Here is a 14,974-nt window from a genome sequence, read left to right as displayed (position 1 = left end):
CCCCACTCCGGCCATAGCAGTACCACAATTCCAGCTCCCATACCTACCCTAAAATGTATCACTGTCGCCACTCCCCTTCCATATTGACCACTATCACCACTCCCTTTCTTTATCAGCCGCCACCACAACAAGACACCAACAACGCCAATAACCCCAGCAACCGGGGCCGTCGGCGTGCACCGCGACGGCCGGCCCCTGCCGTCTCGCTGCTGGACTTGCGCATCACGTTTTTTTTTCGCTTCGGCCATTTTGCAACAGAGCACTGGGGGAAGCTTGTAGCATGATAGCAGAACCTTACCGTGTTGAGATCTCAGAGGGAAAGGACAATTGGATTGGCATAGAAAGTTGTCGGTAAGTGGTAGAGGTTCACTGGATTTTTATACATTTTGGGTGACACCGTAAGCAATAGTGTAGATCTTCAACTCAATTACTCAATGTAACGACGAACAATGGATGAGAACAGGAACAGAGCAGTCAGGAAAAATATCCTTTTTATTTATTCAATTCTCAAACATGGAGCGGACATCGAGTAGGAGATGCAGACCGAATCATCATCAATGGCCAATGACCAAATAGATAGAACTCCAAGAGAGAGAGAGAGAGAGAGAGAGAGAGAAACCGACCATGATGAACATGCATGTGAATTTGTGATGGATGGATTCGTGACTCTACTTGTCGCCGTACTTGTCCTTGAGATAGCCGATGAACTCGAACACCTTCTCCGGCAGGTACAGGTTCTTGGCGACGCTGTCCCTCTCGCCGCACCGCTTCGCCCACGCGAGCAGCCTCGGGCACACCTCCTCGACGCTGAACTCCGCGAGGCGGCCGTAGCCGAGGAACCACGTCGCGAAGGGCACGACGGCGAGGTCCACGAACCCGAACGCCTCGCCGGCGAGGTAGGCCTTGTCGCCGAGCTCGTCCTCCAGCGTCCGCAGAGCCTCCACCATCTCCGTCCGCGCCTGCGCCTGCGCCGTGCCCTTGTTGAGCTTCCACAGCCGGGTCCCGCAGTCGAACACCTTCTTCTCCGCGTAGTCGGCCCAGAACCTGGCGTGCGCGCGGGCGGCGGGGTCGGACGGCAGCAGCGGCGGCGTCGCCGGGAACGCCTCGTCGAGGTAGTGCAGGATGATGAGGGACTCGCAGACCGGGGGGCGTCCGTCGTGGAGGAGCACCGGGATCTTCTTGTGGATCGGGTTGGCGCGGAGCAGGAGGTCGCCCTTGTTGGACAGGTCCTGCGGCAGGGACTCGTACGCCAGGCCTTTCTCCGCCAGCGCGATGCGGCACCACTGCGCGAACGGGCTCACCCAGAAGTCTAGCAGCTGGAGCCCGTTATTCTCGCCCGCCATTGCTGTCGTACGTGCTCCTCTTCCTGTCTGTCTCTGTGTATGGCCATGTGGGAGAGGGCTCTGCTTTTATAGGGAAGGAGGAGACGGTCAGAGGATGGAGAAGAGCCTGCTGCATGCAATGCTAAGACGCGCGGCTACTGTCACGGCTTGCGTCACGTCACGGGTAGGCGACTACAAAGTGGCTGTGGCAGCACAGATCGAGGAACATGAGATGCGACCACATTGTCCGCAGATCAGGGGCTCGATCGCCGGCGAGATGCGATGCAGGGTGACGCAGGCGGCTGCGGACTCGGCAGTCTCCGCGCGCGCTGGAAGATGGACCATCTACTACTCTACCCAGGGCCAAACCATAGTCATTAGTCAAGGTTTTGTCACTATGGACACTAAGGGCATGTACAACATAGATAGCTGCTGTCTGTAAGTTTTTGAAAATAGATGCCTAAACAGACAGCTCATACAACCCACCGACAGCAACTGTCTATTTGGCTGTCTACAAATTGTTTAATGCTTGCATATAGCCATGATCAATTATGAATATCATTTCTATATATCATTGTGTTGCTAATTGATGAAATCTAGGATAAACCATATATTATATATATAATGTAATATAATAAATTTCATAAATCAAATATAACATGTCTTACCCAAAAAAAACAAGTATGATTGAAACATTTATGTCTATTTTTCTGTTTCCACATCAAGAATCAAAATGAAATGAATATACATGTAACTGAAATAGAATTGTAGAATGTATGCGTTTAAGTGAACATTTAGTTTATAGAATATGTGCGTTGAAGTGAACATCTGCTCCAAATAAGGCAAACACCAGGCACAAACTATGCAACAAGTGTCACCAAGCAATGTACGTGATCAAGGACGAAGCCAGAAAAAAATTTAGAGAGGGCTGAACAAATGTCTTACAGCGACTTAGCTCTACTATAAACACTCACAATAGACAAATATATAATAAATTGGAAGTCTTATATTTGAAACTTCAATTAACGATGAAATTTGCAAAATATAACATAAAAAAATAAAGGATGTAGGTCACTCATACCAAAAGGTCCAATTATGATTTACGAAGCTAACAAATGACGCCTGATATTGGCACGCATTATTCATCCGAAGTAGCAATCTACAGAAATAGACAAAATTGAGTATTCAAACATATATGGGCCTCCAAATTATGAATATAGAAGATAATAGATCATACCACTAATTTTTTAGGCAATAACATACGACGCTTTTTCATCTCTTGAAACCTCTTTTTGATCTTTTCATTATCAATCTTTCTAAATATCTCCTTCTCATTATAGCATATCATCAAATCATTGAGCCATTCATCACCCATTTTACTACGCAAATCTGTTTTTATAATGGACATGGCTGAAAATATCCTCTCAACTGAAGCCGTTGCCACCGGTAGTATCAAGATTAGCTCAATGAGACGGTAAACCAATTTATAAGATGTGTGCATATTAGTCTTGACCATAATTTCAGCAACTTTTCCAAGTTCAGTGCATCCAAGAAATTCTAGAGTTCTTCTAGCACGATTGACAAACTGTCTAAGATGATTTGGCAAAACAACAACGTCACCAATATCAAAATCCTCAGCATAAATTTCAGCAAGCCTCACAAGTTTGTCCACATCAAAATTAGAGATGGAGTTCCTTGGGTTAAAAGCAGCCATACATACTAATAACTCTGAAGTAATTTCACCGAATCGATGATTTAGCTCAGTCAAGATGGCATCAATGGCGACAAGAAAAATCTCAACATGATAGTAATGCATGTTTGTTACCTTTTGCTTTCTTCGTCTAGATGTCCCTCTAACATTTATTTCCTTATCCATATCTGGTACTTCAATCTCATTCTTCTCACATAATGTTTTTACTTTTTTGAGTAATGGCTCCTGAAAGGATCAAGATGCCCAAGAGGGGGGGGGTGAATTGGGCTTCTCTAAAAATTTAAGCAACCTATAAGCTCCAATTCAACCCCTTATGCCTAGTGTGACTTAGAGAGCTACCGGATAAAAAGTTTTGCAACCTAGTTCCAATCCTATTCTAGCAAGGCAATTCTAAGAATATAAAAACACAAAGTAAATGCTAGAAAGTAAAGGAGTAGTGGAGGAAAGTGCTCGGCGATGTTTTGCCGAGGTATCGGAGAGTCGCCACTCTCCACTAGTCCTCGTTGGAGCACCCGCGCAAGGGTCTTGCTCCCCCTTGGTCCGCGCAAGGACAAAGTGTTCTCTACGGGCTGATTCTTTGACACTCCGTCGCGGTGAATCGCCCAAAACCGCTCACAAGCTTGACACGAGCCACCCACAAGAACTCTGGGCGGTCTTCGTGCCTCCAATCACCACCGAACCATCTAGGTGATGGCGATCACCAAGAGTAACAAGCAAAGAACTCTCACTTGACCCAAACAAGGCTCTAGAGAGTGGTGGATGCACACTTGACTCTTGGAACTCACTAGAGAAGGATTCTCTCAAGAAATCACTCAAATCTCAATCCTCTCTAGGCTCTTGCAACTCTCTTGCTCCACAACAAGGTTCTCTGATGTTCAAATGGGCAAGAGTGCTCTCATGGACGAGGTGGAGTATAAATACTATCCACAAAGTCCAAAGGTAGGCCAACCGTTTTCCACTGAAAACGGGGTCACCGGACGCACATTATGTTGCACCGGACGCACTGCACCGAGCGTCCGGTGCTTCATAACGGCTACCTGCACTTTGCTCTGACAGGTCACCGGACGCTAACTCTTAGCGTCCGGTGCACCGTCCGGTGCTCGGGAAAACTTTACATGCTCCCTGCGCATGGGACCGGACGCTACCCGGCGCGTCCGGTGCTAGCGTCCGGTGCTCAGGGAAAGCTTGCAACCTCCCTGGGTAAGGGACCGGACGCTACCCGGTGCGTCCGGTGCTAGCGTCCGGTGCCTAACCCTAAGCACGGCACTGTTCTAACGGTTAAGGACCTCACCGGACGCACTCACAGAGCGTCCGGTGCCCCTTTGGGCACCCAAACTTCGTCGAAACGCGATCGCTCCAAAACGAAGTTTGTTCCTCTCGATCTAAGGACTATCTCTGAGCTGCCTAGTGCTAGGTTTACCAAGTGTGCACCACACCTAAACCTAAAGCCTTGCCTAAGTCAAGCTACTAGATCAAAGCCCCTCTTAATAGTACGGTTAAAGGAAAACAAAGTCCTAAACTACTCCAAGTGCCCTTCTTCACCATATGGCACTTAGACCTAGTCTAGCCTTGACGACGTCCATCCATCCTTTGAAAACCGAAACGATTTCCACTATTAAGTAGGCATGTACGTCCCTGTCCATCGAGTACCTATATACCATGACCTTACCTATGACTTTGCCTCTGCAAGACACACGTTAGTCATAGTAATCATAATGTCATTAATCACCGAAATCACTGGGGGCCTAGATGCTCTTTCAATCTCCCCCTTTTTGGTGATTGATGACAACCTCGAGTATGAAAAGAGTTGAGGTTTTTAAAGAGACTTGGTTTCAATAAGCATGATACAATAAGAGCAAAGGGATTAGACATGCTTATGTCAACCAAGTCCGATGTCAACCAAGTCCGATACCCTGCATCCAAATATGTGAGTGAAATACAACAGGATATAAACACAAGGCTCATAAGTACATCGGAGTAAAAACGCGGAAGCAAAGGTAATATGAGCCAAAACACATGACATTAAGATATCACAATAACCACAAGTCATGTCTCACAACCATAGTATCTCACCAAAGTGCAATGCATAAAAGTAAACATGATGCATGATAAGATAGCACACATAAAAAGTATCTCAAAAGAATAAACTCCTAAACACCCTCTCTAGCTCCCCCTAACTCCTAACTTCTAACTCTCATACGCACTCTCTCCCCCTTTGGCATCAAGCGCCAAAAACCTAAGAAGCCGGAGGAGGAGGCGGAGCAGTAGAGTCCCTCAGCACGGCCACGAAGCGAGCTGCATCATCTGAACTGTCGGCCGTCGAGGCGGAGGAGGTGGAGTGACCCTCTAAAGCTGCAGGTGCTGGTGAAGCAGTCCGGGTCTGCTCTAGCGCTGTCACAGGCTGTGCTGGCTGCTCGAGTCCGGCTGACGAAGCTGGCACGGACTCGGTCGCTGTAGCTGTCGTCTCTGGTACGGTAGTAGACGGTGCAAGCTGCTCGGACGACGCTACTGACGACGACAGAAGCTCTGTAGTGGTAACTGGCGCCGTAAAGACTGCAGGAGCCTGCAGAGGAGGAGGCGCAGGGTCACCAGTCAGAGCACTGTAGGTGAAGCTGAGGTGCGGATCTGTCTGCGAGTCCCACACGAGCTGTGACGCTGACGCTGACTGAGGAGTGAAGCCTGAGCGAAGAGGAGTGAACTGAGGTACCTGCTCAAAGCCGAAAGAGATAGCACCCTGAGAGACCTGGTGCTGTGGCGTCGAGAACGGCTGACTCTGAGCTGGTAACTGAAGCGGCTGCTGAGTCGGGCTCTGAGTCTGAGGCACTGGAGTAGGTGGCCCGACAGTCGACGTGCCTGGGAGCTGAATCTGCGGTAGCTGAATCCCTGAGGCGGCCATGAGAGCGGCCATCATAGCTGTCTGCTGGGCCTGGAAAGCAAGCTACTGCTCCTGAAAGGTGAGAAGCTGACGCTGGAGCTCATCCTGCCTGGCCTGCATGGCTGCATTGATGGCAGCCTAATCCCTGTCTTGCCTCGCCTGCTCCTCAGCTGCACGGCGCTGATCCGCCCTCATCCCCTCTAAGATAGCAAGCAGGGCGGGGTCTGAAGTACTCGAAGAATCGCCTGCCTCGTGGTCGTGTGCTCTGGGAGGGAGATCTGTCACTGGCGACTGATAGTCATCATCTGAGCTGTCTGAGGCGAAGTCAAACTCACCCTCTGCCTCTGCATCTGCAAACGCGCCAATAGCTATGTCCTGCTGCTCCTCTGTCTCTGCAACTGCTGTTGTACTGCGGGTGCCACTAGGAGAAGGTGGGGGCACCGGTCCACGTGGAGCACGAGGAGGTGCACCGCGAAGGTCGTGGTGCGCTCTCAACATCTGTCGGGGGTCGTAGTGGGGAAAAACAGTGTCGGACTCTGTCAACTCCCTCTGCAAGTGAGCTGGCAGAGGTAGTGGCCTAGCACGAAGTATAAGCAGGGTGATCCAATGTGTGTATGGCAACTGACGCCGACCTCTGAAGCTCTCTGTGATGGTGTCCTCTATCTCTGAGACGATCAGATCCCACAAGTCGAACTCTGTCTGGGAGATGAGGTGAGCAACTAACCACTGCTGGATGCGAGTGAATCCATCTCTGTAGCCTGTCCTGGGGAGAAGAGTCTTCCTCAACACAAAGTCGAGGATCCTAGCTGGGCGTGTCAAATCTCCCACTGTCCTGCTGGAGCCCTCCCCAAAAGGTGCACGGAAACAGGGAGCCACGAAGTCAACCGATGGGATCTCACCACCGTGAGGACGATGAGGGGGATCCACGTTCCCGTAGCATAGCTGGTGAATCCTGGTGGAAGAGGCTCGCAGTCTAAGCACCTCTCTGGCCCTCTGAGCTGTCACTCTGTAGTCTGTCCCCGCCAGTGCGTAGTGGATATAACTGTGATCTGGAGAAACCCACACTGACGCGTAGAACTCTCTGACCCACTGCTCACAGTAAGTGCCGGGGAGTGCTAGTAACTCTGGAAGTCCGTGGAGGTAGGTGAAATAGTGACGAATGTCTGCTCCTACCACGTTCCCCAGTATCTCTAGGTCTATCACTCTGTGCTCCCTGAACTGAGCCTGAGAGCGAACCAGTGCCTCGTAGATGTCCTCCTGGACGACTGTGTAGAACCTGGCACCGGCTCTGGGATCCCTGGCAGCTGGAAACCAGGTGGGAAACGGAACGAACCTCAGCTGCTGGATCTCTCTGGCTGACACAAGAGAGAGATCCCTGTGGATCCTGACTGGCCTCGGTCGAGAAGCAAGAGTGCCTCTAGCTGGTGTAGCACGAGCGGTGGAGGTGGACTGACCCTACGTACCAGTCCGAGGAGGGGCCTGAGTACGAGCGCAAGTCGACCTCCGGAGGGGCTGCTCCTGCTCCTGCTCCTGTGCTGGACCCTCTGCCTGGGTCTCTGTCTCAGTGTCTGGATCCTCCTGAGCTGGATCCCTGACCACAAGCCTAACCCTCTGTCCTCCAATCGTCACGGTGCCTGGAGGGGATCCATGGAATGCCTCTGCCTCAAGTACTGCACGCCTCTGACGCGGCGTAAGATCATCACCTATCCTCAGAGCACCTGAGCGACCACCTCTCTCGGCTGCCTCAGCCGCTGCTGCAACTGCCTCTGCGACCTCTGCATCTCTGTCACTGGCCTTCCGCTTCTTGGTGGCCAGCTTCTTGCCTTTCCCCTTCTCTGCCGCTGACAGGCGACGGGGAGGATCACCTCCACCATCACCTCCTGGGGAACCTCCTGAGCCAGCTGTCGGACCACTGACGTTCTTGGTACGAGCCATTGCATATCAATCGTCTGACAAACAATCGACTGCCAATCGGAGAACAAGGTGCTGCAGAGAATAGACAAGATAGGGTATTTATAAGAAATTATACCAACTAGAGGTGAGTAAACCCTATAGATCGCAAGAAAAGACGAGATACGGGCGCGAACGGCTTACGATCCACGGACGAGACACGTTCCGAATGAAATCTCTCGATCGAAGATTTCCGGAGACCACGAATCCTCTCCTCAAGGTGCTACAAGGATTAAATGAACAAGATCGAGATCAAAACACCTTTCTTATCCAATGACACATAAACTCGAGCACCTTGTGGGCATAGATCAAAGGACTTACCCCAAACCCTAACACTTCGCAGAGAAGAGAGCTCTGGCGAGGAGAGGGAAAAGGAGAAGGCCTCGGAGTAGATCTGGCGCGAGAAGAGGTCAAGGGCGCCGTGGAATCGGCGAATGGACGACGGCGGCGGCGGGTCGGCGGTCTTAGGGCACGGGGAGGCGCGGGCGAAGGCGGCGGAAGAGGAAGAAAACGGCCGCGCGAAACCCCTGGGCGCGGGCTTAATGCGCCCGCCACGGGGTCACCGGACGATCTTTATGTGGCACCGGACGCGTCCGGTGACCACCGGACTCATGCGCAGAGAGGTCTGCAATCCGGCATTGCACCGGACGATGGGCACCGGACGCTGGCTTGAGCGTCCGGTGCTTCAAGGGCACACCAGGTGAGCACCGGACGCACCACACCGGACGCTACAGGGAGACTGTTCCTGCGTCCGGTGAGTGCAGTCTGGCACACTCACCGCACCAGACGCACAGAGACAGCGTCCGGTGCATCGTCCGGTGCTCCTCTGAGCACTTTTTCAACTAAGCACCACGTCTGATTTTGACCCAACCAAGTTCCATTTCCAAAAGCACACAATTAAACACCAAATGGAACTGGTATGAGTGACCTCTCTCAAACCCTCAAATTTTCACAAATATTTAGCCATAGGCTTAGTAGTTTTTATGAAAATAGTTTGAGAAAAACACCAAAGAGCATCATATGGCCATAAAGCTAGGGGTTTGTAACATAATGAGCTTTGAATGCTCCCCCTATCTATGGACGAACACAGCAGATGCTCAACGAATAACCGAAAAGAAACGATCAACTAACAAGCATGCACATGATATGAGTTGTAATGCAATACTTGAAAGTAAACTAATGCTTGTCAAGTTTTGTAACACCCTAAAATCTGATCCTTTTAAAACAGATGAAAATTGATTTAGTTTTGTATTTGAGTGCTAATGAAAATGTAAAAAATAAATTTGCTCCTTGTTCGGCACATATTTATTCCTTGTTTTACAGCCTATGCTTTCGTTTCGAGTTTCTCAAAATCTTTTTTGTGTAATCCAAATCACTCCTTTCAGTTCCTCACCCGTCAATCAATCTCTAAAAAGTTACTGGGAATTATTTCAGCATTTTCCTGAAACTCGTTCCACTTTTCTGTGAGCATAATCTAATTTTTACATACTCCAAGATATCTTTTATGAGCTCTAAATACTTTATTTGGGTTCCTCATGTTCTAAAATATCTCTAAGAATTTTCTCATGATTTTTGGACCATTCGGAGTATTTTTCGGACCTTAAATATTAATTCTGGACTTTCTAGAATTATTTTTATTCACGAAATTAATTAATTCCGAAAATAATAAAATATCTCGTTTTTCCATCAACCCAAAACCCTAACACTATATATATGCCGGCGTAGCCCTTGACGCGCTGGTTCCGAAAGTACGATCGGTTTTCTGAGCCGCCACTGCTATCGTCCTAGATCTAAAGCCGAAGTTTCGAAACCTAAAGCTCCGACGAACTTCCGGCGAAGGTTCGGCGAGCTTTTCCAGCCATCTTGGACATTTCCTGCGAAAACCGTCGCCATCTAGAGGTTCGTCTTGTTATCCTCTACACCGGCATGTCATTATTATTTTGAATCCGTGGCCGTATGATCGTTTTCCTAACCCTTCTTTATGTTTTCCGACGAGCTCCACCATAGATAGATGACTCTGTTCTTCATCTTTTTCGACCGCCGGTGACCCCTACCCCTCTCTGCTCCTGCACATCGCGCCACCCTTGGGACGTGCGCCCCAACTTAAGTCTCGTGACCCTTGCGCTACTGGTCCCAGTCTGGCCGGCAAGGCTATCTCCGGCCAGCTGCTCCGACGTGGCCTCATCGTGCCCCATGTGCGGGGCTGCGCATCACTGGCCACGTTGGGCCTCTTGGTCAGCTGGTGAGCTCCCACCTTGGCGTCTTTCCCTGGCCAGGAGGCAAGGCGAGCCTCCTACCACTCACGTACACAGTGAACGCCATGGCCATGGAGGTTACGATCCGGCACAAGATAGAAGATGAGGTATTTACAGAATCACCACTCATCCGTAATTTCTACAATTTAATCATCTTAAATCTAATTCAGTTCATTCAAGTTGCGTTATTTTCGTAACGTTGTAGTAGTACCAATGTTTATGATGTGTCCCAATTCTGAATTTATTAATTTAAAAATACAATTTGTTTAGTATTTATTTAATAGCTTTTTAATTAAAACCAACCTAGGGTCGTAAATTCGTTCTTGTCGCACCACGACCGTGCCGACCATAAGCTACGTGTTAGTGGCGATGTTTAACATGTCTCACATCATCGAATGTTATAAGTTAAATATTAATTTAATTTATGCTTATGCAATTAAGCTTCAAATTAAAAGCAACACGGATTTGTGTTTAGGTTTTTTTATATAAATTAATATTAATTTAATTAATATCAACTTTAATGTCTTTTGAATTATAAGTTGTTTAATTCAAACTTAAAACATAATACCTATCTACATATCCTTTCTTTTATCGTAATTGCACTTAGGTGGGCCAAGAAGGCCAGGCTATAATCTATATCAGAGCAAATTCCCTCTTTTTTTTATTCAAGATATTTAATGCAATGAAAAATTAAAGCACGATTCCCCATAGGGATATGTACATAAGGGGGATCTGTAGATAATAATGCTGTTCGGACCTGGAGTTTCCCTATATACAGATTAGGGAAACATTTATTCTTATTCTATTTTATTATGCCATTCAAAATAATGGGGGGGGGGAATACCGATTTAAGAGTCGTTCACTACTGCAATTCAAACATGCTTTCTATACATAGTTAAATACTAAAGTGATTAATACACTTGAATCTAGTTTGATAAGTAAAAATCAGTATAGGTTTTATATTTATGTATTTCATATATAAATGTTAACCTGATTAAATGGTATACATAATCATGTTTCTAAATTATAATTTATTTAGTCCAAACATGTATGTTAAATTTGATTAGATTTTAGATGCTCTCATATGTCAGTTTGTATTTACATGTTAGTGTGGATTTGGCATAAATGATATCTAAATATTTATAAATAAAACATGATTAGTTTTAACTTGACTTTTAAAAATAATTTATGTTAACAATAATCTGAATTAATAACTTTTATATTATTTTGTTTACTTAAATAGTTAAATAAATTAAATATGTAAGCTTCTCTTTTATAATATAAAACTATCGTTAGTCATTTCTTTTAACGATAGGTTCGGTTTCGGTGGTTCTTGCGATCTTGTAGTGCTGATCATTTATTAGTACACTCTTTTCTCTTGTGTGGTGTACCGTTCTTAGTTGTTCTATTGTTGTTTGTATGTTTGCCTATGTGTGGTGTTTGATACGAGTAGATGAGAACTGTTTGTGGACGTTGAAGATGAGAAGATGATGACCAAAAGCTGTTGGTGTGAGAATTGAGCAAGTGCTTAAGGCAAGTATAACTTGGGATCATCCTTGTTACCTATTCACTTATAAATACACATATATATCATATGCATGCTTTCACCTTGTCAACCTTAGCAAAATCATAGATGATTGTTACCTGGATTCCTTGCTACCTACTTGATATGCATTTCGTGTAGTTGTGCTAGTGCTTGATATAATCCATGATCTTGTAAGATGATTAATAGCTGTGCAATGAACATAAAAGAATGACAAATAACTGTATGAGATCTTGTCTGTACGTGATCACCCGGGATAACAGTGCAACCATGAGGGCTATAATGGCTCTGGCTTTAGCTCAGTATGAAGACCTTTTCTAGCTTATTAGCGGTTACCCGAAAGGGCGCTAGAGGGGCTGAACCGACACGGGTATAGTGCGAGCCCCTGTCCCTATGTGTATAGGTTGCGCGTCATTGTGCCATTCGGAAGGGGGTATCATATCTGCTCGCGAAGGAAACCTTGCGGCCCTAACATGTTAGACGAACTTTTGAAAGGCTTCATAGTGATCCCTGCCGACCTTCCTTGGAAGTGGGTTAAGAGGCTGATCACCTCGGGCGAAAGGGTAAATCATGACTCATGGGTAAAGATGTACAACCTCTGCAGAGTGTTAGAAACTAGTATACTAGCCGAGCTCACGGTCAGGAGCGGCCTTGGGGACATCTACATTAAGACGATGAGCTTATTATGTTATTATGTTCATTTGATTATCGTTTATGCTATGAGTTAATTATGCTTACAACTGATCATGTGATTATCGGATTATTTATGCTTCCTTGACATTTGCTATCTAAATATAAACATGCTATCTACATATAAAAGCTAAATGCAGTAAAACCAGTGTAAGCTTTTTGAGCCTCATGAACCCCTGGTTATACTTGTTGAGTACGATATGTGCTCACTCTTGCTATTTCCCACCACTCCAGTCCACTAGAAAGAGTTGATTAGAAGGATGGAGTCATGAAGGATGTTCTCAGGATACAAGAAGTGCTAGGCATATGTTACCCCCAGTCAACGGTCCCTGTGAAGATTGAGCTTGAAGATTAGTTATTGTTTTACGATTCTCTAATGTAAGTGTTATTTATAAGTATGGTTCCGCTATATAACATTGTTTTTGATATTATTGCTTCTGTTGTTGTATGTGTGGACTTCCTGGGCACACATATGGCTAGCCTGGTTTTGTTTTTTTTAAACCGGGTGCGACAAGTTTGATCCAAGGTTAAGCTTTTTCACACACACAAGGGGGTTATCTTAACCATGTTAGACAAGCCCTACATGCAAGTTGTATTTTTAGTTTTAGTATGCATGATATGCATAGCAAAAGTTATTTACAAGATTTAACACACAACTCTTATCTTTTAGTGAAGTTGGATAAGTCAAGCACATTAAGTTCATTTCTCAACATACAAAACCTAGCTTCATCTAGAGGTTTTGTGAAGATATCCGCCAATTGATTTTCCGTTCCCACATTTTCTAGAGATATGTCTCCTTTAGCAACATGATCCCTAAGGAAGTGGTGGCGGATGTCAATATGTTTTGTGCGGGTGTGTTGAACCGGGTTGTTTGCAAGTTTTACGGCACTTTCGTTGTCACACAACAAAGGTACTTTGTCTAGTACTACTTCATAGTCTAGCAAAGTTTGTTTCATGTAGAGTATTTGTGCACAACAAGCCCCGGCGGCAATGTATTCCACCTCGGCCGTTGACAAGGCAACACTATTTTGTTTCTTTGACATCCAAGAGACAAGTGATCTACCTAGGAAGTGGCACCCACCGGATGTGCTTTTTCTATCAATCCGGCACCCGGCATAATCCGAATCAGAATAGCCTACAAGTTGGAATCTTGCACCTTTGGGATACCACAAGCCTAGGCAGGGTGTGTATTTTAGATACCTAAGAATTCTCTTGACCGCAATCAAGTGAGATTCCATAGGCATTGCTTGATATCTTGCACACATACACACACTAAACATGATATCGGGCCTAGATGCGGTGAGGTAGAGTAGACTTCCTATCATGGAGCGATAGAGAGTCTTGTCAATAGGGTTACCTCCCTCATCCAAGTCGAGATGCCCATTTGATGCCATGGGAGTCTTGATTGGCTTGCAATCCATCATCTTGAACCTCTTGAGAAGATCTTGAGTGTACTTCTCTTGAGAGATAAAGACCCCTTCCTTCATTTGCTTGACTTGAAATCCTAGGAAGAAGGATAGCTCGCCAATCATGGACATCTCAAACTCCTTGGACATCAAATCACCAAATTCCTTGCAAAAATCTTCATTAGTAGAGCCAAAAATAATATCATCAACATAAACTTGGCAAATGAAGATTTCCCCTTTCATTTTCTTGGTGAAGAGTGTTGTGTCAACTTTCCCAATTTTGAAGCCCTTCTCAATGAGGAAGTCCCTAAGCCTCTCATACCAAGCTCTAGGAGCTTGCTTGAGACCATAGAGTGCCTTGGACAACCGGTAGACATGCTTGGGGTACCTAGAGTCTTCAAAACCGGGGGGTTGGTCAACATAGACAAGCTCATTAATATAACCATTTAAAAAGTCACTTTTCACATCCATTTGAAATAATTTGATATCATGACTTGATGCATATGCAAGTAGGATACGGATTGCTTCAAGTCTTGCCACCGATGCAAAGGTTTCACCGAAGTCAAGACCTTCCACTTGTGAAAAGCCTTTTGCCACAAGTCTTGCCTTGTTGCGCACCACTTTGCCTTGATCATCCTTCTTGTTTCGGAAGACCCACTTTGTTCGAATCACTCTTGCATCTTTGGGTCGCTCTTCAAGTGTCCATACTTGGTTGCGAGAGAAGTTGTTTAACTCCTCTTGCATGGCTATGATCCAATCCGCATCACGAAGAGCTTCCTCTATAGTCTTTGGTTCATCTTCAAGAGACACAAAAGCGTGATGTTCAATAAATAAAGCATGTCTAGAACGAGTAGTTACACCACGTGATGGACTCCCGATGATGAGATCTTGAGAGTGATCTTGGAGGAGATGTGATGTTCTTCTTGGTGCCACTTGAGGGGTTGGTTGGGGAGCATCAACATCTTGTGCTTGTGCCACCGCTTTCTCATGAGTGACTTGGGTGTCTTCATGAGCATCTCTCACATCCTTGTCTTCATCTTGTGGTACATGTGAGGTGGATGGTGGCTCAATGACTTGCACATCATCATCATCTTCTTTAGGCTTGATGTCTCCCACCGGCATGTTCTTCATGGCATCCCTCAATGGTTCACCACCTACATCATCATGGTTATCACTTGCTCCTTGGGAGCCATTAGTTTCATCAAATTCAACATCAAATGTT

At 46.3% G+C, this 14,974-nt stretch overlaps 1 protein-coding gene across 1 annotated transcript; it reads right to left on the bottom strand.

Moving 5' to 3' along the window:
* On the bottom strand, positions 474-1,370 carry LOC8055526 (probable glutathione S-transferase GSTU1). Its single transcript, XM_002460019.2, has one exon. It carries the CDS (start codon positions 1,341-1,343, stop codon positions 669-671), a length of 675 nt encoding a protein of 224 aa, XP_002460064.1. The 5' UTR covers positions 1,344-1,370; the 3' UTR covers positions 474-668.

Source organism: Sorghum bicolor, chromosome 2, assembly GCF_000003195.3.
Source record: "Sorghum bicolor cultivar BTx623 chromosome 2, Sorghum_bicolor_NCBIv3, whole genome shotgun sequence".
Classification (NCBI taxonomy): Eukaryota; Viridiplantae; Streptophyta; class Magnoliopsida; order Poales; family Poaceae; genus Sorghum; species Sorghum bicolor.
This window is presented reverse-complemented; position numbering and strand designations above follow the sequence as displayed.